Below are 25,130 nucleotides of genomic sequence, written 5' to 3'. Positions count from 1 at the left end.
CTCACTCTAGCCTCTAAGTACTGATAATAGAGAAACCTATTGTTTTACCTGCCAGATTCCTCATCCTTATGAGCGACCAGATTAATGAGGCCATCACTAATGTAACCTCCAATTCTGAATTTCTACCTTCAAGTTTTAGAGATCTTCCATATGATCCAGCAATTCCACTCCTAGTATTTACCCAAAGGACACAGAAACATCAATTCCAAAGCCGCACCCCTATGGCAGCACTGTTTACAATAGCTAAGCTTTGGAAACAACCCAAATGCCTAGATGACTGGATCAAGCGAATATGACTCAGCATTCAATGCAATTTGCAGCAACATCACTGCTCAGCGAAATAAGCCAGAAAGAAAAAGAAAAATACCGGATGGTCTCACTCATAGCAGGAATCTAGAAAACTTAAATAAGGGAACAGGAAAATGAATATAGAAAGTGAAAATCAAAATCAACAAAAAACTATGAACCAGAGACACTTTTAGGGAAGGAGATTTTACCTTCCTTTATAAAAAATTCTGCCATTAGGTGGAGATTAGTTCTTTGCTATCATGTGGCTTGAATGCTGACCATTGAGGGTGTAAAATAAGGCTCACACCTTTCTTTGGGTCTTTTCGAAGAACAGATCTGGACTCAGTGATTTTGTGCATTTGAATTCCAGCTGTTTCCTCAAAGCGCTTTTTTTGTGCAAATTATATTACTTTCCGTGTTTCATTGAGGCTTCTAAAATGATTTTCTAATTCCCTTTTCCATCATTATTAGCTGGAATTCATCTGCAGTGAAGAACTTTCTCTTATCAACTGTTTGGTTACCTTGAACTATAGTAAAGAAAAGTTAAGAAAGGAAAGGTAGGATCAGTGTTTGCTTCTTTCCCTTTACCAATTTTCTTTTCTTTTTTTTTTAAGGATTTATTTATTTATTTATGCAAGCACTGGGTACAGTCAGAAGCGCAGGAGGGTGAGAGGATTCACCAGAGCCAGAGCGGGGAGCAGAGCAGGCAGAAGGACCGAAGTACACTGCTGAGGGGAGCAGCGGGCGGCAGGAGAGGTCTGCGCGCCATGTGGGACCCTCCTCTGGTGGCCGGGGAGCAGCCAGGGATTGAACCAGCGCCGCAGAGGCTGCGGGCAGCTGCGCAACCCAGCGCTCAACCACTGTGCCACCAGGGGAGGCCCTATCTCCAATTTTCTCAGTAATGAGTTGATATTTTGTCAACTTCCAAAGCTGATCGAGTGTTTTTCAAAAGTATCTTTTGAACTCAGAATTTTAAAATATAGTTTATATGTGTCAATATGTCTAATTCATACTGGTACAGTTGCTATATGTTTGAGCAACCACTGTTGTTTTTGATGAAGATTGATGCATCTGTGATTTGCCTTAAACTATTCCAGCACCTATAAAACAAACCAAAAAAAGGGGGTAGATAAAATTGGGGAAATTTTAATCTTTGGAAGATTAAAATTTTATCTTAATATTAAAAAATCAATATTTGTTGAATCTAGGTGGTGGCTATGTGGTATTCAATGTACTTTTCTCTGAGTTGGGTATGTTTGAAGTTTTTCCATATAAAATATTTCTAAATATGCACGTTAAGACTATCTGAGGAATATAGGGGAACAAAATAAGGGATCAGGAAAAAAAAAAGACAAAAGTAGCAGGCAACTATAAAGTCAGAGACCTTCAGCAAGAGATGGGGAAGGAAAGGGATTAAAACAGGGACGGGAAGAACACAAGAGACTATGTAATGGTTCATGGTGACTTGGTGGTGGGAATTTTATGGGTCTACACCCGAGATGAGAAAGCAAACTGTACAAAAAATATAGAGAGAAAAGTTTTTTTTAAAGTATGAAAAAAAGAAAACAAAGATGATCTGAGGTGCAAATTTGAGTTTTACCTTCCATTCTGGCCTATGCAAGAATCCTGTAGAGAAAGTCCCTTGATTTTTATTGCAAATATAGATATTGCAGCAATAGTTCCTTACTTTCATAGCCCTTGGCAATAGCATGTCAGGTTGTACCTATTTTCTAGAGATTCAGAAAGAATTTGGGTAAGAATGTTAATATTTGACTTCCTGGCTCTCTGTTCATAAAATCCATCTTCTGGTTCACTTTGGAATGAAGGAATTTTCAATAAGGAATGTATTGTGGGCATCAGTTGATATTACAAGATCTAAGAAAGAATTTATTCACATCGTGTGCACCGCACACCTCTTTTAAGGATTTCAAACTTAGTTGCTTATATTACCTGCATTTCATGTCAGAAAATAAAGTTGCCTGTTAGCCCTTTGGAATGGACCTCTTCAACAAAATGGTGCTTTTTCTCATTTTCAGGTTTAAGTTTATCTATTCATGGGGCTGAAAAGCATTTGCAAATCCATCAACGGCGAAGTGTGGCAAGCCACCCAGGCTCGCATCGCCTGCCCGTGGTCAGGCACTCCTCACTCCCGCCAGGCAGAAGGCCAATAAAGATGGAGGCCAGCTCTTCTGGAATCACTAATGGGAAAACGAAAGTCTTCCACCCAGGTAACGCATGGGGAAAGCCCACCAGGCACTCATTTTGGTATCCACCTAACATGGTGGCATTATATTTGTGTGTAATTATGTCATACTTCCAGTTAAGCTTGCTTTTTCAAAGAAAAAAAGTTTTTCCCTAGTTTCCCCCCCTTTCTTCACTTCAGTCAATGGTTAATGTCACCAAGACTAAAGAGAGTGTGTGCTTGGCGTGCCAGAAAAGGTTAAGGCTACATTCCACTTACAGGCGCAAAATTTAAATGAAAACCCTAGTGAGTAAATTCTTCCTTAGGTCAGAATAGCTTATTGTATAGTAAAACAAAATACAGATCTGGCCACTTTCTTTTTTTATTATTATAAATTTTATTTTAATATTCCCCATACAATTGTGACCCCCTTATTTTGACCCCAATCCCTCCCTTCCCTGCCCCCCACCCCCCATAGAGTGTCTCTGGTTCTTAGTTTTTTGTTGATTTTGATTTTTACTTTCTTATAGTTATTCTTTTTCCTGGTCCCTTATTTAAGTTTTCTAGATTCCTGCTATGGTGAGACCATCCGGTATTTTTCTTTTTCTTTCTGGCTTATTTCGCTGAGCATGATCCCTTCCAGCACCATCCATGTTGCTGCAAACTGCATGTGTTTATCTCTGGCCACTTTCTTGATCGTTTGCTTTATGACTTGTCCAGGGAAAAAGCCAAGCTAGAAATACCTACTGTGAAGTCTGAATTATCTAACTTTACTTGCCCACATATTCCTGAGATGAGGGGAGAAGATAAAATCATATTAAATATCAGGCTCTGGAATCTCTGCAATCTCTTAAAAATGTTCAAATGAATCTCTATTAAAACAGGTAATTGCAACTAAAAGGCTTTATTTTTAGTGTGTTCAACAAACTAAACAGTCAAATGACTTAATCCAGCTAGCTTGCTTAGATGAGAAGGTCATGTAAGCATTCATTCATTCACTCAGCACATTTATTAAATGCCCGCTATGTGCCAGGCATTGTTTTGGATGCCGAGGAAACATCAGTGGGCGAGGCAATAATGTTCCATCTGTCTGACTCATGGGGACACTGAGTAGTGAGTGAATTCAGAAGTCATTTAGTATAACTCACGAGTCCTGATTCCTCTGTGGAATCTCCTGGCAATTGGCAATCCAGCCCCAACTAAACCCAAACTTCTGTCTTTAGCCACGTCACCCCATCTTTTTCTCTCCATGGATAACCTTGTTTTGTAACATCAGGGCCACTGGACATGAATTACTGCAGACCCTTGACTCTTCATTTCCAAGTGTAGCTCTCTTTGCTTCTGTCCAGCCCCCCTTCACTTCAGTTTTTAGAAGGTGACGGTCCTCCCACTGTCCTTCACCAAGTCTTCACCTATGCTCTTCACCATCCCTCTTCTCTTGAGCCTTCCTGGAATGTCTTCTTAGTCTCATCTCTCTCCCTTCCTTACTGCTGGCTTTCCCCCCTCAGTCTATAAAAAAGGCTCACACTTCTCTCATTCTAATTATCTTCATCTGACAATGCATCCTCTTTTCTCTTCAGCTACTTCTTTTCTCCGCCCTTCTAAGTCAGACTCTGAGTGACATAATTTAACCTGTTTCTTTTCTCTCTCATGTGTTAGCTACTCTTCAGTACAACACAATCTGATTCCTAGCTCTTTCACCCCATCACAACCATTCTTGAGGCCCTGAATGGCTTCCTTTTATCACAAGATGGTGAGTGGCAGCCTCTCGATGTTCTAGACCAGGCTGAACCACCAATTCTTCCCAGGATGCTGTTCCTTGACTTCCATGATGGTCTTCTCTCTGGTTCTCTTCTTACTTCATCCACATGAAACTTTCATAGTTTCCCAATCTCCATCAGCCCTCTACTCCTCTTGACCCTGTTCTGGTACATACTTTGAGCCAAATCTAGGGTGATTCCCCTGTGCCCTGGCAGGGGAATCCATTATTCCATTCATCTAACTCGTCCTGCTAATTCTAGGATAAAGTTCATGTCTCTTAACATGTTAAAAACCAATGTTCCTCACTGATTGTCATCCTTTATTTTGCCATCATCTGCTTTATTGTTTTTAAGATTTATTTATTTATGCATACAAGAACTGGGACACAGGCCAGAGATGAGAGGATCCACCAGAGACAGAGTGGGGAGCAGAACAGGCAGACTGACTGAAATACACTACTGACGGGAGCAGCAGACGAGACAGGAGATGTCTGCCTCGCCATGTGGGTTGCTCTCTGGCTGGCTGGAGATCGAACTCATGCTGCTGAGGCTGCAGATTGCTTCATAAAGCGGTGCTTAACACTTTGCGCCAGCAGAGGGACCCATATTTTGCCATCATCTGCTTTAAAGTTTATATTCTAGTGGATCAGTCAGGGTTCAACTAGAAAAGCAGAGTCAGTAGATGATATGTACTTGGACATTAATTACAAGCAATTTAGTTCCATGATAGTGAGGATTGTCTAGGCAAGACTAAAACCCATAAGGCAGACATCAGCAAGGACAAACTAGAGCTCCTGTGCACTGCTGCCCACAGGTATCTCTTCTTCAGGCAACCTCTGTGCTTATAGCCTTTCAATTGTTTGGTTCAGGCTACCCAGACTCCCCGGGGTAAACTTCGTTCTTATAGTCAACTGAATACAGACTTTAATCACATCTACAAAATACCTTCACAACAGTAACTAGATTGGTGTTCATTGAATAACTGCGGTCTGAAGGTTAGTCAAATCAGTGCATCAATAAGACCATCGTATTTAAAGCAAGTCGGTGGACTTGCTTTCAGTTTTCCATACACATGAAGCTGTTTCATATCTCCCCATTTTTGTGCATACTGCCCTGGTTTTCCTACGTTATCTTTTAGCATTTAAAAAATTACCTTTCCATCTCTCTGCCATGCGATCTTTAAGAATACAGATTCTAAATTATTTTTCTTTGTGCCCCCAAAATATTTGTAGGGTAGGACTAAACTGCATTGCAAATGCTGCTTTTCAGAATATTGCAATCATTTTCTTTAAATTTTTTCCAGCTTTATTGAGGAATAATTGCAAAGTTATAATAGCTTGCTAATTGCTTTCTGACTTTCAATGAATATTTATTGGGGGAGGGGCTATTATTGCTGACACTCTTCAAGTACTTGGGCTATATGAGTGAATAAAATAGAAAAAGGTCTGTACCCTTGGAGAGTTCACATACCAGCTGGAGGAATTTTTTATTATGCATAATAAGTACATAAATTATACAGTGCTTAGGAAGAGGATAGACATTATGGATTTTTTTTTTTAAATAGAGGAACCAGTTGTAGGATTGCATGTTGAAATTTTATTTTTATTTATTTTTTTTTAATATTTATTTATTTATACAAGCACTGGGTACAGTCAGAAGCGCAGGAGGGTGAGAAAATTCACCAGGGCCAGAGTGGGCAACAGAACAGGCAGACTGACGAAATACACTACTGAGGGGAGCAGCGGGCACGGCAGAGAGTTCTGCATGCCATGTGGGACACTCGCCAGTGGCCGGGGATGGAACTGGCACTGCAGAGGCTGCGGGCAGCTTCGCAGCCCAGCGCTCAACTGCTGCGCCACTGGGGAGGCCCTGCATGTTGAAATTTTAAGTAAGATGTTTAGGTTAGGTTGAATTGTGGAGATGGATGTTCAAAGACTAGAAGGCATTAAGAGAAACATGAAGATGGCAAGTTCTTGCCAACAGAAGGATAATCTGTGGACTGATACAAGAGGAATGACAGTTTGAGGAATAGCATGGGCAGCCCCTGATCCAGGAGTGAGGGGAAATCATCAGCTCAGAGGGCACAGAGGGACCAGATGGCACAGGGCCTTGTGGACCATTGTAAGGACTTTGAGCCTGTGTGACATGGAAGCTCTTACTGGGCTTTGAGCATAAGAATCCCAAATGTCTACATTTTAACATGTTGGCTGTTGCTTGAAAATGGACTATAAAAGGGAAGATAAGAGGAAGGAGGTCAGAATGATGCCATCATAAAGTACTTGAAAGATGATGGTAGCTCTGACCAGGAAAGGCAGAAGTGGTGGTGAGAATATAGATTCTGGATGTATTTTAAAGTTAGGCCAGCAGAATTTTCCAGTGGATTTAATGTGGCTAGAAAAGAAGAGCTAAGGATGTCTCCAAGGTTTCTGACCTGAGTGAATGGGCTTGGTATCAGCTGAGATAGAGAAGGCTACAGAGAAAGCAAATTTGATGGGTATGAGGGAGACAGTGGGACCAAGTTCGGGAGTCTGTGGACTGGCAAGATTATATGGCACGTGGCATAAACCTGTCTGAAGTTTGAGAAATTTTTCTGGTCAGGAAATGTAAAAATCAGTGGTTTTTGATCTTGAAATGGTCTTTAAAACCATGAGATGTGGGGCCTCCCCGGTGATGCAGCGGGTTGAGCGCAGCGCTATGAAGCTGTCTGCTTCCTCTGCAGCCCTGGTTCAATTCCCAGCATGCCAGGGAGATTCCCACATGGCGTGGCAAACCTCTCCTATCTCACCCGCTGCTCCCCTCAGCAGTGTACTTCGGTCCTTCTGCCTGTTCTGCTCCCCGCTCTGTCTCGTGAATTCTCTCACCCTCCCACGCCTCTGGAGTGTACCCCAGTTCTTGCATAAACAAATAAATCTTTAAAAAATAAATAAAACCATGAGATGAAAGGGAGGACCCGGGAATAAGTACGGAGAAGGGGAGAGGATTGAGGGTTGGAATTTGAGACTCTCTAACAGTAAAAGAGAACAAAACTACCAGCAAAGAAGGCCCAGAAACTAGGCTCAATAAGAGTGGACAGAAACCAGAACTTATGGGTCTTGGAAGTTAAGTAAAGGAAGTTAATACAGAAAAAAAGGAGTGCTTAGCTAGCTTAAATGTTGCTGAAAGATGAGGACTAAAAACTGACCATTGATCTTAGTAAAATGAAGATCGATGGTGACTTTGATAAGAGCAGTGTTGGTAAAGTGGTGGGGATGAAACTCTGATTAAACTGCATTCAAGAGAGAATGGAAGGATATGAATTGGATACTTGAACTTTTTTGAGCAGTCTTGCTGTGAAGCATAGTCAAAAAAATAGGGCAACAATTGGAGAAGTAAGTTTAAGAGAATTTCTTTTCAATCCAGTAGATAATGATGTTTGAGAGGAGAATTTGTGATGTGGGCGTCCGAGGTAAGAGCTGTGCACCATAGTCATAAATGGTTTATGTGATGGGATGAGAAAGTGCGTGGGTACTGACAGCTTGATGAGGGTCTAAGAAGTTGTTTTTCCACCTTGTCAGCTTTTCTGGGATGTGGGGAGCAGGTTGTCACCAAGAATGAGAATGGAGCCAGAGGGGGAGAGATGGCATGGTGATAGGATGGTATGGACAGTGGTCATATGATTGCCAGATACATTAAAGGGCCACTTGAGATTTATGGGTGTGATTTATAGCCACAAAAATCTTTATGGCTATCCAAAAGACACAAGCTCAGTTTTTCAAGTCCTCTACAACCTTTACTTCTCCCTATTTTTCCTGCCTTATCTCCTTTTTTATCCTCCATTACTTCCCTTGTTCTACTTTTAGCACCCACAGTTCTTGAAAGTTTTCCAAGTAGACTTTTACTCTTTCATTTCTTTCCATTTCTTTGCATTTGTTCAGGCTACTTCATTTTCTGGAATGCTGTTCCCCCAGTAGATCTCCATCTAGTGCTTCTCTTTCCTCAAAATCTAACCCAAATTCTACTTCCTCCAAAGAGGCTCTTGAGAACTTACTCATCAGTTGAACTCCCACTTTTCAGTATTTCTAAGAGCTTGGAAGTCTTATGAAGTTTCACCTTTTTTTCTATATTTTATAGTTCTCCTGGAAGACAGGAGCTGTATTCAATTTATCTTTATATTCTTCTCTCCTAACACCATGTATTGTTCAGAGTTAAATTTTTTTTCTTGGAATGAGGACTTTTAAGGTGTACTTTCTTAGATGCTCTCCATTGTATAATTTATATAGTATTACTGAATTTAGCCACCATGCTGTAAATTATTCCCCATGACTTAATTATTTTATAACTGGAAGTTTGTACCCTTTGACCTCCTTAACCAATTTTTCCTACTTCCCACCTAATAAATTCAATTATTTAGTACAGAATTATATTATCTAGGTTAAATGTTGCTGAAAGTGAGGACTAAAAACTGACCATTGATCTTAGTAAAATGAAGATCGATGGTGACTTTGATAAGAGCAGTGTTGGTGAAGTGGTGGGGATGAAACTCTGATTAGCTGGATTCAAGAGAGAATGGAAGGATATGAATTGGATACTTGAACTTTTTTGAGCAGTCCTGCTCTGAAGCATAGTGGAAAAAATAGGATGGTGTGGGATGGTATGGACAGTGGTCATATGATTGCCAGATACATTAAAGGGCCACTTGAGATTTATGGGTGTGATTTATAGCCAAAACTACATTAAGCAAATGGCAATTAAAAACTTGTATATATAATAACATTATATATATATATATAGCATTATTCTGCAAGATAGCGTATGACTTCAATTCCATTCTTTTTAGTCTGTTTATGCTAATGCATTATAACTCTATTGGGAGTTTATAGATGAGCTCTCAAACTGAGTTTCTTTGTAGTGAGTCATAGTTCTTAGAAGCAGACATTTTAGCCATGAAGCCCAGTAAGTTCTCCATCTACTTTTACAAAATTAACAACTTTACTCCCAAATACTCTATAAAACCTACTCAGATAGATTTATAAGTAAAGAATGAAACTGTAAGAGAAGTGCCAGATGCCATCAGCAGTTTCAGTTTATTTATACCCATTTGAGTTAGCAAACATTTTTGAGTGCCTTCTGTGTGATAACAAATATTGATTTGAAAGATACCTCCTTAGACCTTAAAATGGTGCTTAAGCATGGATGGACCTTTGGGAGCTTACAGTCATGTCCATGAGAGATGATCAGTTGTGGGAGAGGGGTGGTGTTTGGTTATAAACAACTGAAACCAATTATTCAATCTAAGCAAAGAAAGAATTTGAATTGGAAGGATATGGGTGGAAAGCCTGGAGATCAGCTATGAAAAATGAGCAGAAATCAAGAAAACTGTATGATTACCTTAAACAATTGAGCCATCACCACTATTCTTTGTTTTGCATCATTTGGCTCAAGTTTTGAAGATCTAGGAGGGAAATTTCTGTTGGCCATCTGCTTTTCCCTTGTTTGGGTACAGTGTGATGAGAAAGGCATAGGACCAAAGGGGACCACTTCCTTCAGTTTTTGTAATAGGAGTTTGTGTTTCCCTGATTTCTCCTCCCACCTGAGCTGCACATAGTAAGTGAAATCATTTCCCCAAAAGGAAATAGAGGTGCTGTTAGAAAAAGAAAATGTTCATAGAAGAATGTCCACCACAAGCACATGTATTTAACCTGCTATAATAGAATAGAACAATATTAAGGGCTGAACAGAGGTATAAATAAAGTCATGGGACAATTTCAGAAGGATGCAAGAACATGTGACCTACAATTTGGACTCTGAAGGTCAAGTTAGAATATTAGGAGGGGGATGCAGGAGATGCCCATCCAGTTATAGAAAAGAGCATAGATGTAGAGGTAGTACATTATACTGATTATGAACACAGGCTTTATGATTAGATGTTCGATGAGAAAATTGCTTAATTTTTCCTACTGTTTCCTCACCAGTAAAAATGAGGATCTTCATACTTGTCAAGGTTGCCAGATGAAATACAGGGCTCACAGTTATATTTAGATAAACAGTGAATGCTTTTTGAGTGTGGCGTATGTCTCAGCTATTGCATACTTACAATTTTAAAAAATTATTCATTGTTTATTTGAAATTCAAATTTCACTGGGTGCCCTCTATTTTTATGTGTTATATCTGGTAACCCCTTATAACATAGTTATGACCATTAAATACATTCATTCTTGTAAAGTGTTCAGTGTGATCCTTGGTACACAGTAAGTGCCCAGTATAAATGGTGGCAATAATTTTTGTTGTCTCGATCATCATAGATATGATTTAGAAGCTTGAAAGTGCGTGTATCCCAGAACCACTTCTTGCTCAGTGGTTGCACCAAAGGGCAGGTTCCCAGTTGACTTGTGCTGGAATCCCTGGAGGGCCTCTCATGCTCTATGACACAGGAGCTGTTCACCTTCATTTTTATTTGTACAGCTTCTCTTTCCTTCTAATTGTTTCAAATCCTTCCCTTGGGTATCAATTTCATTTTGATCTTATCTTTTCAGCACTCATAATTAATGAATATTATTTTCTATTCCCCTGTATAGGCCAATAATAAAATGATTAAATGGCACCAGGCTTGGGACTACAATTGAAGGGCCAAGTATTGGGTAAATTGAAGCATTGATTGCAGTTTTTGAATTTGAAACTGTAAAGTATAATGAGTATAGTTAGAGTGAATGATCCTAGTTTAATGATGATAGCACAGAAAATAAAATTAGATGCCTCTGAAATCCAAGATATTTCTTGTATTGCTTTTCCTTTATCTTTCAGACCCATTCTATGGCCCTATAGGGATGTCCTAGAAGTATATGTCCTTATTCTTTTCAGAGTTTGTAAAATGTTTTGCTAATATATTTGTTTAATAATTTTTCCAAGCAAATTTTAACACAATTCCTTTTATGTCCACTTTAAAACCTAAATGATTGTCTCCCTTTTATGTAAGATTATTTTTGCCTTATGGGACATTATATGCAGTATATGCTACATAGTACTTAAATGCTGGCACGGGTTGATTTTACAGGAGAGAAGCGTTAGGTTTTGTTGTTTCCAGTGAACTGGAATGACTGCAGTTCTCCCTGGATACATACGTATTAAATACTTGACAATGATAAAATTTTAGCTATAGTTTATTAAGTGCTCTACAATATTCAACCTTGAGAACTGTTAATTTGTTTCATTCATTATCAAATTTAATTCCCATTAAATATCCTCATCCATCCAGCCTTATTTTATAGATGGTGAAACTAAGCACAGAAATGTTAAAGGAACTTGCTTGAGGACTTATGGCCAGGAGCGGTGTTGGAAGCAAGATTCCCACTCAGTATAATTTTCTCCATCCTGGTGCTATTACCTTCTTCAAGCAACTTGTTAGCAGTATTTCAAGCCAGTTGGTATAAGAAAGCCTTGGAAAATTGGAAGTGCTGTAATTCTTCAAACCTCAGCATAAGGAAACTGTGCTAGGGAAGGACCCCATAGGGCCCCACTGGAAACATACAGTTTCCACAACAGGATATTATTTCTTTCCATATGAATGACGCTCTACTTTGTGACTTCTTTTTTCTTCCATTCACCATTGGACCTCAGTTTCTCCATCCCCCTTTTTCTGGTCCCAATATGATGACCTGCAATCCTAATTCTATGAGTTTCTAATTCACTTTCTTGTTCTCTTGTGAAGACTTGTTCTCAAATTAAGGAACAAGCTGGGCTCAGTAATTGCCTTTCATACTAACTTGAAACAGCAATGCCAGAAGAGAGGAGGGATTGAGGAGGGAGGTTTTAAAAAAGAAAGGCAGGGCCTCCCTGGTGGCGCAAGGGGTTAAAACACAACCTATGAAGCTGTCCGCAGCCACTGCAGCATGAGTTTGAGCCCCAACCAGGGAGTTACCCACATGGCACAGCAGACCTCTCCTGACTCACCCGCTGCTCCCCTCAGTGTATTTCAGTCAGTCTCCATGTTCTGTTCCCCACTCTGTCTCTGGTGAATCCTTTCACCTACCCCCCCCCATCTCTGGCCTGTACCCCAGCTCTTGTATGCATAAATAAATAAATCTTTTAAAAAAATAAAAAAGAAAGGCAGCCAATAAGTACTTTCCTCTAGTTCTGCCAAGATGAGAGTGGAGACTCCACTCATTCTTGAGGGGAAAAAATGAGCAAGTAAATATATGGTAGTGTACACAATGATTAAAAACTGTGATATCGCCACTTTCCATTTGGATGATGTGCCATTACTTCCAAAGGGCTTTCACAAATGTTTCTCTATTAGTCCTCCAGTAGCCTGTGAGCTGCAGTTACCCTTACTTTACTGTAATTCAGGAAATTAAATTATTTGTCCCAAAGTACAAGCTTAATAATTGATGGAGCCCAACTAGGACCTATGTATTTAATTTATTTTTTTTAAAGATTTATTTATTTATTTATACAAGCACTGGGTACGGTCAGAAGTGCAGGAGGGTGAGAGAATTCACCAGAGCCAGAGCAGGGAGCTGAACAGGCAGACAGACGAAGTACACTGCTGAGGGGAGCAGCGGGTGGCGGGAGAGGTCTGCGTGCCATGTGGGACCCTCGCCTGGTGGCCGGGGATCGAACTGGCGCTGCAGAGGCTGCGGGCAGGTTCACAACCTCGCGCTCAACTGCTGCGCCACCAGGGAGGTTCTGTATTTAATTTCTTATGGGTGATTTTTTCCCACTATGTCATTTTTCCCCTTGAAAATAAGAATTGAGGGCCTCCCTGGTAGCGCAGCGGTTGAGCGCTGGGTTGCGAAGCTGCCCGCGGCCTCTGCGGCGCCGGTTCGATCCCCGGCTGCTTCCCGGCCACTGGCGGAGGATCCCACATGGCGCGCAGACCTCTCCTGCCGCCCGCTGCTCCCCTCAGCAGTGTACTTCGGTCCTTCTGCCTGCTCTGCTCCCCGCTCTGGCTCTGGTGAATTCTCTCACCCTCCCGCGCTTCTGACTGTACCCAATGCATGTATAAACAAACAAACAAACAAAAAAATAAATAAATAAATAAATAAATAAATAAAGAAAATAAGAATTGATTGAATATGAAATTTTGCTATTTTTTTTCATCACCTTATCTAAAAACAGGTATTTTATAGAAAGAACTATAGGTGAAGCTTTATCAATTGGACCTCAGGAATCTGACTGATCTTCTTAAGATGATCTGAAACTTGGATGAAATAATTTGTGTTTCTGTTTGTGAAATGGCTTTTTGGTGTGGCGGGAAGATAAAATCTTCCGTGTGACTTTGAAATTATGTGGAAGAAAAACTAAGAACTACTTTGGGCGTAGGTTTTATCATGTTGAAGGTAAATGTGCCTTTCAAAATAGTTTGTGCTCTGGTTTGGAAATAACCCTCATTATCTCTCATTTGAATCTCTTCCTTTTACATGTTTTTTTTAAAAGATGTGTAATGGGAGTTCAGTAAACAGGGGATTCTTAGGAAAACAAACTATTCTGGGCATTGCATATGTGGGCATCTGTATCTGTGCTTCTTGCTATCATTTGCTGGATAATAAGATTGTTTTCTAAAAATACAAACCAAATTCTTCCCTTTGATATTTGTATTATCCCTTTCACTGGTGGACATATGTTCCTATTTTTTTTTGGTCGCTTTTCCCCCCCAAGATTTAGCTATCTATGCATACAAGAACTGGGGTACAGGCCAGAGGTGCAGGGTGTGAGAGATCCACCAGAGACTGAGTTAGGAACAGAACAGGCAGACTGACTGAAATACACTGCTGAAGGGAGCAGCGGACAAGTCAGGAGAGGTCTGCTGTGCCATGTGGGTAGCTCCCTGGCCAGGGATTGAACTCGTGCTGCAGTGGTTTAGATAGCTTCATAGGTTGCATCTTAACCCCTTGCACCACCAGGGAGGCCCCATATGTTCCTGTTTTGACCTAGAATTTTATGAAGACTCTGTCGCATTCATTTGAACATACAAAGTGAATGAAGTAAAGCCATAGAAAAGACAGCCACAAAGAAAACCAAATGATTAGTTTCTGGAAAGAGTGTCTTGTGGAATAGAAAATTGCATCTTCTGCCCAAGGCTGGGTCAGATAATTTTAAATTTAAGAAGCTTGGAGAGATGCAAGTAACAGTTCTGCTCAAGATCATATAACTAGAACTACTGACCTAACCCTAACCCTACCCTAAGTCCTTTACCTTGGTGGATAGTCAATTAATAGTGAGCTCTACTCTGATTAATTTCTTGAGTTACAGCTAAGAGGCTGGTGCACAAGCTCTCCTGATGTTTGTCACCTTGCAAGGCCGTCTCCTTCACATGTCCATCTTCAGCCCTTCTGCACATCTATTATGCAAGTTAAGAGAGTGAACATTACGTGATGCTGAAAACCTCATGATTGCTATTCTGTTAACCCCTTCTAATCCAGAGTTTCTCTCTCGCTGTCCTCTGCCAGAGTCCTTGTCATCATAGTAACAGGCTTCAGTATCTAGGACATTGGGAGACTTCTAGGTCCCCAGAATACCCCACACGCATTTCTTGCCATTGGGAGCATTCAGATCTGATTTACAGATCCTCTTTGGAGCTCTTGGTGCAGGGATGCATTATATTTTAGGAGTTCACTGCCTTGCAAGTCCTGGAAATGTGGAAGCAATTCATTTTGAAGCTCGGCTCTCATCAAATGAAGCACTGGAATCATTATTTGCATTTTAGACCTGAGAAACATCCACCTGAGGGTAGATGTCATTCTCCATCAGGACCCAGTACAGAACTGGACCCTTGGAACTACTCAGTGTTAATCATTTGAAGGAATAGCTTTAACTTTTATAGTGATTAGTGTGGGTGAACCAAACCATTTCTTCCTACCTACTGATATCAGCCAAGCTTTCTTCTGTAAAAAATGATCTTATAATGTCACTAGATCTATAGTTATGTAACACTAATGCAAAATGATTCGAATGATTCCTGTGTCTTTTTACAGTAATATGTGTGAGACATCCTCCTTTGTGAGGACTTTTAGCTTAAGGACACTAAATAGAGCTTGGTGAGCACTATATATGCAGTCAGGAAACAGATAGGAAGTTTTTCCAAAACCGGTGGAATAGCCCATATGTAAATCTAGGGTTTCCAATTTCAGATCCTCCAGAAGAACTGAATTCATTTCCTTTCTTCCTTCTTGAAAGATTTATCTTGGGCGCTGGGTGATGCAGGAAAGTCTATAAAGAAGACAGAATGTACCTCCCTCCCTTCTTAATGCCATTTTCCATCTCAACACTGTCACAGGAACACTGAATTCACTTATGGGGAGTTGAAAACAAATACCAATTTAAAAAAAATAGTGTCTTTGCAGCCTATTAAGTCCAGAAATATTACATGTGAGAATTTATTTCATATATTTATATTAAGTTTTGAAATATTACTGCTTCCTAGTCTGTAAAAAACTACATTTGAGGATTTATATTAAATATACCTCTCAGGATGGGAACTACCAATTTTTATTTGCAGACTATAAATAGAATGTAGATGGAATTTCAACCTAGCATCATTTATTATGAGGAAGTCATAAAAAATATCATTTTTCTCCTTAAGTGTACTTTATAGAGTCCCCATCTTTTGTGTTACATGGAAAGGTAAGATTTGATTGGTCACACTTTATTTTCCTTTCAATATGGAATAACTAGTCCAACTCCAAATTACAGGATTTTTTTTTTCACTGATTTATTTGTATTTAGTCTAGGCTGTAAACCTGGAATGGCCCCCATTTTGCAGAGGGGGAATATATCACATAAACTTTGGTAAATGGATCATCTTGATCTAATACACTGGACCAAATTATTTATATAAAGGTGAATAATTGTCTGTATTTTTTATTATTACCTCCAAAAAGTTCTGTCCTCTCTATTACCTAAGAAAAATGAGGCTCATTGCTTAATAGCACCAGCTCATATAAAAGTGGGATTCAGATCTAGGTCAACATAGCGCCAGCATCTGCTTTTTTCTACCACTTTGTGTTAATTTATAAATTCAAGATCTGTTCAAATTTGATTGAACAGCAAATTGAATCTTAAGTAATTTATTTAAAAGTACTAAACTAATTGTGTACAATAACAGAGTAGCTATTTGAAGGGGGAGTGATAGTTGTAGAAGTTGCCTTGTAACAGAAAACAATAGCCATGCATGATATTGATAAATCAAGAAACAATGGAATACACACACAGAAATAATCAGAAGAAATAAAAGCAAAAACTCCTAAAAGTACTGGTACTGGGAGGATAGAACTGGCATTGAGAAAAGGGTGGGATTGGCAGCTCTGGATTTTTTTTCTTGTTCAATAAAATTTTGTTGATTTACAAAACATATATATTGGGGGGTACAGCTTCACTGTTATGTGTGCCTAAGCCTTAGCTCACCCATCACAACCATTTCTGTGTCCTCCCCACTGTCAGGATGATGCCCATGATCCTTCCCTCCCCCTCTGGTAACCACTCTTTTTCATATGTCTTTGTTTTCATTCATCAGCCATTTGCATAACTGTAATTGCAGAGTATAGCGTCACACCTCCGTACGTGCACATGAATCTGTTCATTTTTATTATAAGGCTTCTTGTACTTTGCTATAATGTTCAAATGTTTATAGAAAAAGCAAATGTATGATGTAGTGTATGTCTTTCCCAGCTGTCTACAGATAATCTATCAAGATGTCTTCAAATTGTAGATGAGCAAGAAAACTGGGATATTTCCTTAGTCTGTATCCATCACTGTTGCTAGTCCTGGGAAATTGCAGTACAGGAGTATTCACTGAGCAGCTCATAGATTCAGGGTTTTGTTCTAGGTTCTGTAGGACTTGAAAAGGTGGATACAGCATGACCCCAGACCTCAAACATCTTACCGTCTAGAGTTGAGGAAGAAATCTAGATGGGATGAATAGAAATGCACATTTTCCTGTGCCTACTCCATACTGTGCTAGATACTTTGCTTACCTTAATTTTTGATGAAAACTTGTACCATCAGGAAAGATAAAATATAGCTTTCCTTGTTCAGTGGCTGGGACATGGTTTTTATTTGTTAAGATCAAGAGATGCTTCCTGAAACAGAGTATTTGGGGTAGTCCTTAAAAGTAGGAAAGGGACCTCCCCGGTGGCACAGGGGTTGAGCTCTGGGCTGCGAAGCTGCCCGCAGCCTCTGCAGCACCGGTTCGATCTCCGGCCACCGGGCGAGGGTCCCACATGGCGCACAGACCTCTCCTGCCGTGCCCGCTGCTCCCCTCAGCAGTGTATTTCGTCAGTCTGCCTGCTCTGCTCTCCTCTCTGGGTCTGGTGAATTCTCGCACCCTCCTGCGCTTCTGACTGTACCCAGAGCATGTATAAATAAATAAATAAATAAATCTTTAAAAAAATTTAAAAAATAAAAGTAGGAAAGGACTCCTTTGATAGAGTGGAGAGAGACATTGATTTGCCAGCAGAGAAACTCATATTTGAAGCCCTTTATTTGTTGTTTGTTTTGTGTATAAGCACGTAACTAAAATCCATATGCAATAGAGAAAAATCTAAAATTAATTTTTAAAATAGATTTGTTCAGCTGAAAACTTTTTATTAAATGTAAGTGTTGTTGCCAAGGTTTTCTTCCTCCTTTTTGGGGGGAACCTAATTCAACTTTACTCTTACTATAGAATCGCAATTAAGATTTGAGTGTAATTGCTCCTATCAACCAAGTTTGAATGAAACTAAAAGTAAATTTTGAGGTCATATGAAATTGCCATCTGTTTTTGATACTTTAAATTATTTAGTATGTTGCCTTGCCTGCATCTTCAGGAATCTTATTTTCTCTCTCTAATATAACTTACTTGCTCAGTTTTCTTGCACTTAGTTGCCTATCAGTAGATGTGTGTGTCTGTATACTTTACATTTAATTAGTGAGTTTAATTTAATGATATTTAAATATTTAAAATTTTTATCAGCTACACATTTTATTTATATCATATTATGTTTTAATATGGATTTTATTATTTAATGATATTTTAATTTAAAAGAATCTTCAGTTTGAAACCATGACATCACCTTCACCACCTTGTCTTATTTTTCAGAGTATTATTTTTCACTCAGAGAATTTTGTGATTATAGGATCAATTCTGATTTTTCAGCTTTTTAGAAATCACATCAAAATGATTAAACTAACAATAAATCATTGAATATCAAAAATTCAAAGTAGCCATACAGCTTTTTGTATATTGAAGTCACGTAGTTTCCTTCCCTGGGGCCAATGTGTGCTTAAGGTGAAGATTGTCTCCTGGAAGGGTTTGCTTGAAGATGGCTTTGCCAGGTGATCACTTTTTTTTTTTTTTTAAAGATTTATTTATTTTTATACAAGAACCGGGATATAGGCCAGAGGCATGGGAGGGTGAGAGGATTCACCAGAGACAGAGCAGGGAACAGAACAGGCAGATTGACTGCTGAGGGGAGCAGTGGGCGAGACAGGAGAGGTCTGCCGTGCCATGTGGGTTGCTCCCTGGGTGGCCGATAACCGAACCTGCACTGCAGAGGCTGAGGACAGCTTCACGGCTCAGCACTCAACCCACTGTGCCACTGGGGAGGCCCACCAAGTGATCATTTTCACTCAGGAAAGCTCACCGAGTCCATGTTGACAGCATCCCCTCCCTGGTCATGTTTGACCTGAATGAGCAAATTACTCCAAAAGTTCAGACCATTATATTTTATTTTTCTTTTGCATAGAAGAACTGGGGTGCAGGCCAGAGGTGCTGGGGGTGAGAATACTCACCAGAGACTGTGGGGAGCAGAACAGGTGGACTTACTGAAATACACTGCTGAGGGGAGCAGCGGGTGGTGCAGGCATCTGCTGCACCAAATGTGGATTAGCTCCCTGGCTGGGGCTCAAACTCAGGCCATTGCAGTGATAGTGCTGAGACTTAACCCCTAGGCCACCAAGGAGACCCAATAGTATACTTTTTGAAAGTATATTTTGTGTTTCTTCTAAAGCAAAGAAGGAAAAATACCTTATAATTTAGAGATATTAAATGTGGTCATACTGTTACTGTGAAGTGAAAGTTGCATCCTGTAATTTGGAGCCATTTGATTTATACATTTTAAAAATTGCATTAATTTAGGAATCTTAAATTATATACTTAATGGTTTATTATCTGCAGTCTTTAAGTTTTGTATGCTGAGCTCTAAATTTTTAATATCCTCTACCCTCACAATCTGAATTTTTAAATGACTTTAAAATTATAGCAATAATTTGGAAAACAAAGAAAAGACAAGGAATAAAACAAAATGCATCCTGAATTTCACAGCTGAATGATAATTTGTGTCCATTTGTATTATTTTCTTCCTTTTTTTCTAATGTATTTACCTGTATCCTTCTATCTCCTTTCCTTTTTCACTATATCTTAAACATTTCCCATGTCATTAAATAGTCTTAAAAGACAGGTTTTAATGACCTGAATGTGTCTTTCATAGTGTTGTTTTTGTGACTTCTTATGCCCCATACTGTTCTCAAACAAATAAAATATAAAATATTTATGGATTTTTAGTTACTATAGTTGTCATACCTACTTGTCAATGAATTTGAGGTCAGATGAGGAAAAAAAACACAAATGAAAATTGAGCTTCTAGGTATTAGTCTACTTCAGAAGTCATTTGATTTTAGGTTAGGTTGGTCTGAAGGCCTAGAACACAGGACTTCTAGTAAATGCGCTTCTCTTATTTCCAACAGCCTGTATTTTTAACTGCTTGGTTATGGGTGGTTTTAAAGACTGATTAAGAACATGTATTGGTATTACATCTTTACAATTTGTAACTTTGTGACTTTGGGCAAATCATTCCATCGCGGCCAATAGGTGATATGGAATATTCTTGGGTTTTTCTTTATTTTTGTTCTGTGATTGCCATTAGAAGGGCTTTGTTTATTGAGCACAGGAAGACTATCCTTAGTGGAAGTTGAAAAGCATCAGAACTTTCCCCTCCCAAAGTAGCTGGTCATGGCAAAGCAGCAAAGAATTCATTTAATTCTGGGCCAGTGGGAAGGCATCTTCATTCTATCCTGTTAAAATACTTGGTCTCACAGATAAATTTGGACTTTGCAAATGAGGCATGCATGCTTTTAAAAGTTTATGAATGTGATGGTTGACAGTGCTTGATAGTCACTGAAATGCAGGGATGGGGTCTCAAAGAACTGACTTGTGACTTCTTATTTTTCGGTAGCTAGCCTAACTGCCACTGTTGTTTTCATAAATTATTTAATATTATGGATGATAATAGCAATGGCTTCTACTTTTTGAGTTGCGACTATGTGAGAGCTGAGAGCTGCATTATCTCATTTAGTTCAGTCTTATATTTATCATTATTTTACAGGTGAAAAAACTAAGACTTAGAGAAATTTATTGTTACCAAATAAGATTCTGAGTTCTCATCTGACTCCAGAACCTGAGTGTATAGCTTTTCTTGTAACTCTACTGTCTTTTGTTCAATAATTTTTCATCATCTCATTCATTCATTCAGCCTAATTTGTTGAGTACCTATTCTGTGCCCAGCAATGTTCTAAATGGGCTTTTACATGCAGAGAGAAGTTCTTGCCCCCCAACGCTTACCTTCTATTAGGTTATTTGAGTCTATTTGCCTCCCAGAGTGAGTAGCCCTTTAAGATAATGGCTGTATCTTATTTTCTTGAATTTTAGGGATGTAATTGAAATTTTATTCAAGGGTAAGAACAATTCCTAGACTCACAAAAGGATTATTTCTGTGAAAGTTTTAGCTAGAACATGCTCCATTCCATTCACCAGGGTGTATCTTTTTCACTGACTTTTAGCCTCATTCCTCAAATTGATGTTCTTATTGATATTTTAAGAAGCACTTAGAGGTTTATTATTAGTGATAAAGTTACTTTTTGGTTGATTTTGATATCTTTGACTGTCTTGAATGTTCTATATGTGCGTGGAACAACATAAAATCCTGCTTTCTTTAGAAGATGCCAAAAAACCTAAGACAAACCTGATACAAGAGGCTTAATTGCTTCATAGAAAAAAAAATAAAGGTGTTCTGGTATAATTGAAAAATAAATGATGTATTAGGGAAGTTCAACTGTGAGGGAAAATAATACCTTTTTTCTGTGCTATAAAGAACTTCTCCCCTAAGAGTGAATCATTATAATTTTAAAGCAGATATCATGAAGTATTTGTGTTGAATGTCACCTTTTTAGCCACACAGACGCTGAAAACAATTTCACATGTCCTCGGGTAGAGGTTAACTGCTTCTATTCTTCACCTCAGAAATCATTAGACGATAATATGAAGTAATATGAAGTAGGTAGCACATTAGTGAGGTATTTGTCTAATTTTTGTATTAGAAATACAGTTAAACATTTTTTGTCCCATAAGGGGTATAGATAGATAGTAATATATCTCATTTAAAAAGTCATTTGTTGGAGAGGAAGGATCATTGGCAAACCAGCTCACTGTTCATTTTCTATTTTGTCCTTGTTACTCTGTGGCCCTTTTGGTGGGCCCTCTGATAACCAGCCCAAACTCCATGAATATCTTTCATTTCTCCAGAAGGAGGTGTGGATTTGCAAGGCTACTACCTGGATATGCAAATATTACCTGACGGCTCAAAGAGTGATGTGGACTTTTCAGAGATTCTTAATGCAATACAAGAAAGTAAGTTTTACTCCAATTTTAAATTCACCATGACAGGAGAAACTACTGTAAGCACTGGGAGGGGAAATGCAACTAGAAACCTCAGATGACATTTTTTTTTTTTAAGGCTAAAGAAGAGATGCCATGTGAAATAATTTTGAGACCAGAAAAGGTGGTTCATGAAATGCAAATTTAATGTGTGAAACAGACACATAACATTGGGTCTTCAAAGAAACCTGGTGGAAAAACTATAGTGGAATTACAGATTCTTTATATTTAGTATGCTGTGCTATTTAATAAAGTACTAGGTAGTATAATTTTTCAATGCCTTGATTAATCATAATTAAGGAAAAAAAATCTTTATGAACCAGAATACTATTTCTGTGCTCCAATGTAAATAGTAAAAAGTAAATGTTGACTTTGGAACTAAAAATCAGGAATAAATCAGGAATTTTGACTATACAACTTTGTGCTTTATAGCGTTTACTCAGAATTTTATCATAATACATTTACCAAGTTATAGATCCAGCCTGAGGATGATATCACACTGTTCATTAACATTCATGTTTCATTATTAGAACTCTCATTCCAGATAATGATAATTCCTCCTTTAATATCAAACAGTGCTATATAATGATGGATTTAAAGGATTTTAGTCTAAAGAACTTTTACTGTTCTTGCTACTTTTAGTTGGATGGCATTACATTTCTTTTTTTTTCTTTTTTTAAGATTTATTTATTTATTTATACAAGCACTGGGTACAGTCAGAGGCGCTGGAGGGTAAGAGAATTCACCAGGGCCAGAGGGGAGAGCAGAGCAGGCAGACTGATGAAGTACACTGCTGAGGGGAGCAGCGGGCAGCAGGAGAGGTCTGCCGCAACATGTGGGACCCTCGCCTGGTGGCCGGGGATCGAACTGGCTCTGAGAGGCTGCAGGTAGCTTCGCAGCCCAGTGCTCAACCGCTGTGCCACCCGGGAGGCCCTGAATGGCATTACATTTCTATACTGATTATCTTATGAATAATTTTAAGCATTTTAATGGTAGCTGTCCACACTTATTTTATTGTCCTTTCAACCTTATGAGATAATATTTCCACTTTACAGATAGGACGACTCAGGATGGGAGAAATTAATACCGGTAATAGGATAAGTAAATGAATTCCTCCATGAAAGTGCATGGTATAGAGTGTAGACACAGAGGTAGAGGATCCTGAGACTGGAGAAAATGAAGTTACTTCTGAGAAAAATGTATTTAATGATGAATGTAAGAAGATCAGCTCTTTGTTCTGGTTGGGCAGTCTCTTCTATTAGGTTAATGAAGAATAGAAAAATATTTTCCAAGAGAATAAAAATCAAATTAATAGACATTGGAGAGAATGTAACTTTTCATGGAAAGTTATGCAATAATATAATTACTTTGTTTGAAAGATATAGACTATACAGTGCTGAAAGGATTAAAACATCTTTTTAATAATTGATGAAAGTTAACTTTCAGGCAAGTATAAAATATGAACTTAAATTTTTGAGGACTGAATAAACTTAAATCAAAATGAACTAAATGTTGATGATTTATAGAGTGATTTTCGTTAGTATATGTTAGTGGAACGCATTTGCATAGGATGATGACTGTTTTCTAGTTTAGAATAGTGACTGTTACGAACAAGAAGGAAGAGTGACAGTCTGGTTACTTAATATTTAAATTTAAAAATAAGGAAAAGGAAATAATACTTCATTTTCAAACACACATCAAGTTTTTTCCAGGTTTAAGAATTTTATTTTTTAATTTACTTACATTGCTGTTAATTTTTGAACATTATTGATTTCTCCTCTCTGGTGTTGTCATTGTAGCTCTCCCACCACCATTGCACCCAAGATCCATTTCCCCCGTCCCTTATGCTTTTCCCTCCCCTATATTGATCCCTCTCTCTTCCCCTACCCTCCCGAATGCCTCAGATTTATGGTCAGTTTCTAAGTTTTGTCTTTTTCCTGACCCTTTGTTCCATTTTTCTATATTCCACATATAAGTGAAACCATCTCATATTTATCTTTCTCGTTCTAACTTATTTCACTTAGCATAATTCCTTCCTGCTCCATCCATGTTGGCACAAATTGCATGAGTTTATCTTTTTTCATGCCTGAGTAATAATCCATTGTGTGTGTATACCACATTTCTTGATTCATTCATCTGTTTGGGGGCACTCAGGTTGTTTCCATATCTTGGCTATTGTAAAAAGGGCTGCAATAAACAAAGGAGTTCAAGTTTCCTTTCAAATTAGTGTTAGATTTAAGAATTTCATGATGCCTTGGAACTAATCTGTTTTCTTATTAAAAAAAGAAATTTTTTGCTAAGTAGATTTGGGAAGCTGCTCACACAGCCTGCTTATTTCTGGTAGGAGAGATTTGGGCCTTTTATCTGACTTCAATCTTTACACGATTCCAAGTGTGACTCAAATACTTAACCAATTGATTGAAATTTCTAAGTATAAAAATACATAGTTTGATTCTTCAAGGAACTGTACCCTTAAATTTTGTTTGTAGAAAGCTTTGAGAGAAAACATACAAATATAAAAAACACAGGGTTTAAACATTAGTAAAACTCCTCTACTACAAACATTTTTATTGAGCTTTTTTGAGATTTATGGAGAATTGATTTTTGAGACCTTTCCAGATTTCATTGAGGCTAGTGGAATGATGGAATTATTTCACTGTTTCTCAGAATTTTGTGGACATGTATGTATGAGCCTCAAGATCAGGTTGGAAATAAGTGTGTGTGTGTGTGTGTGTAAAATATTTCTTGAAGGTCTGAGTTTGACTAGCCATTATGGTAAATGCTCTACCATCTACTTATTTGCTTTCTTAAAACAATCCTTATAGTAGTAGATACTGTTTTCTTCACTTTAAACGTGAAAATACTGAGTCTACTTCCCCATGGCTATCTGGTTAATATATGATAGCGTTAATAATTAATCATATCAGCCCTTACTCTGTTAAAGAAAAGATTAACTAAAAATAGGAAAAATTGCCTGCTTTGTATTGTACATTTTTATTCTCTTATCTTGATGCAAGAATTCCTCCCCTTGCTTCTACACTGTAAATTTTTTCCTCTAGTGCTTATGCCCTAAGAATAGCTTCATCTATTCAAAAGAAAATATGTCTCAGAGTCATGGCCATCCCCAAGTAGTTTCTCAGCTCCCCACCCTCCCCATATTAAATGCACAGCTTACGAAGAAGAAAAGTGTTGTTTTATCCATATCTCCATCTATTTGTCTCCCCTGTCATGTGCTGAC

At 38.5% G+C, this 25,130-nt stretch overlaps 1 protein-coding gene across 5 annotated transcripts in view; it reads left to right on the top strand.

The window, feature by feature from the left end:
• The window catches only part of ANO4 (anoctamin 4), a 301,260-nt gene that overhangs the window by 128,542 nt on the left and 147,588 nt on the right, over positions 1-25,130 (top strand). For all 5 annotated transcript variants that reach the window (XM_054696103.1, XM_054696102.1, XM_037513790.2 and 2 more), the window contains 2 exons: positions 2,325-2,516; positions 21,761-21,865. In XM_054696103.1, coding sequence (XP_054552078.1) covers positions 2,325-2,516; positions 21,761-21,865 — 297 coding nt within the window. The remainder of the gene's footprint in view (positions 1-2,324; positions 2,517-21,760; positions 21,866-25,130) is intronic.

The sequence above is a fragment of the Talpa occidentalis genome, unplaced genomic scaffold (genome assembly GCF_014898055.3).
Source record: "Talpa occidentalis isolate TD23 unplaced genomic scaffold, MPIMG_talOcc4v2.1 talOcc4.16, whole genome shotgun sequence".
Lineage (NCBI taxonomy): Eukaryota > Metazoa > Chordata > Mammalia > Eulipotyphla > Talpidae > Talpa > Talpa occidentalis.
Note: the sequence above shows the minus strand (reverse complement) of the source record. Positions and strands in the feature narration are given on the sequence as shown.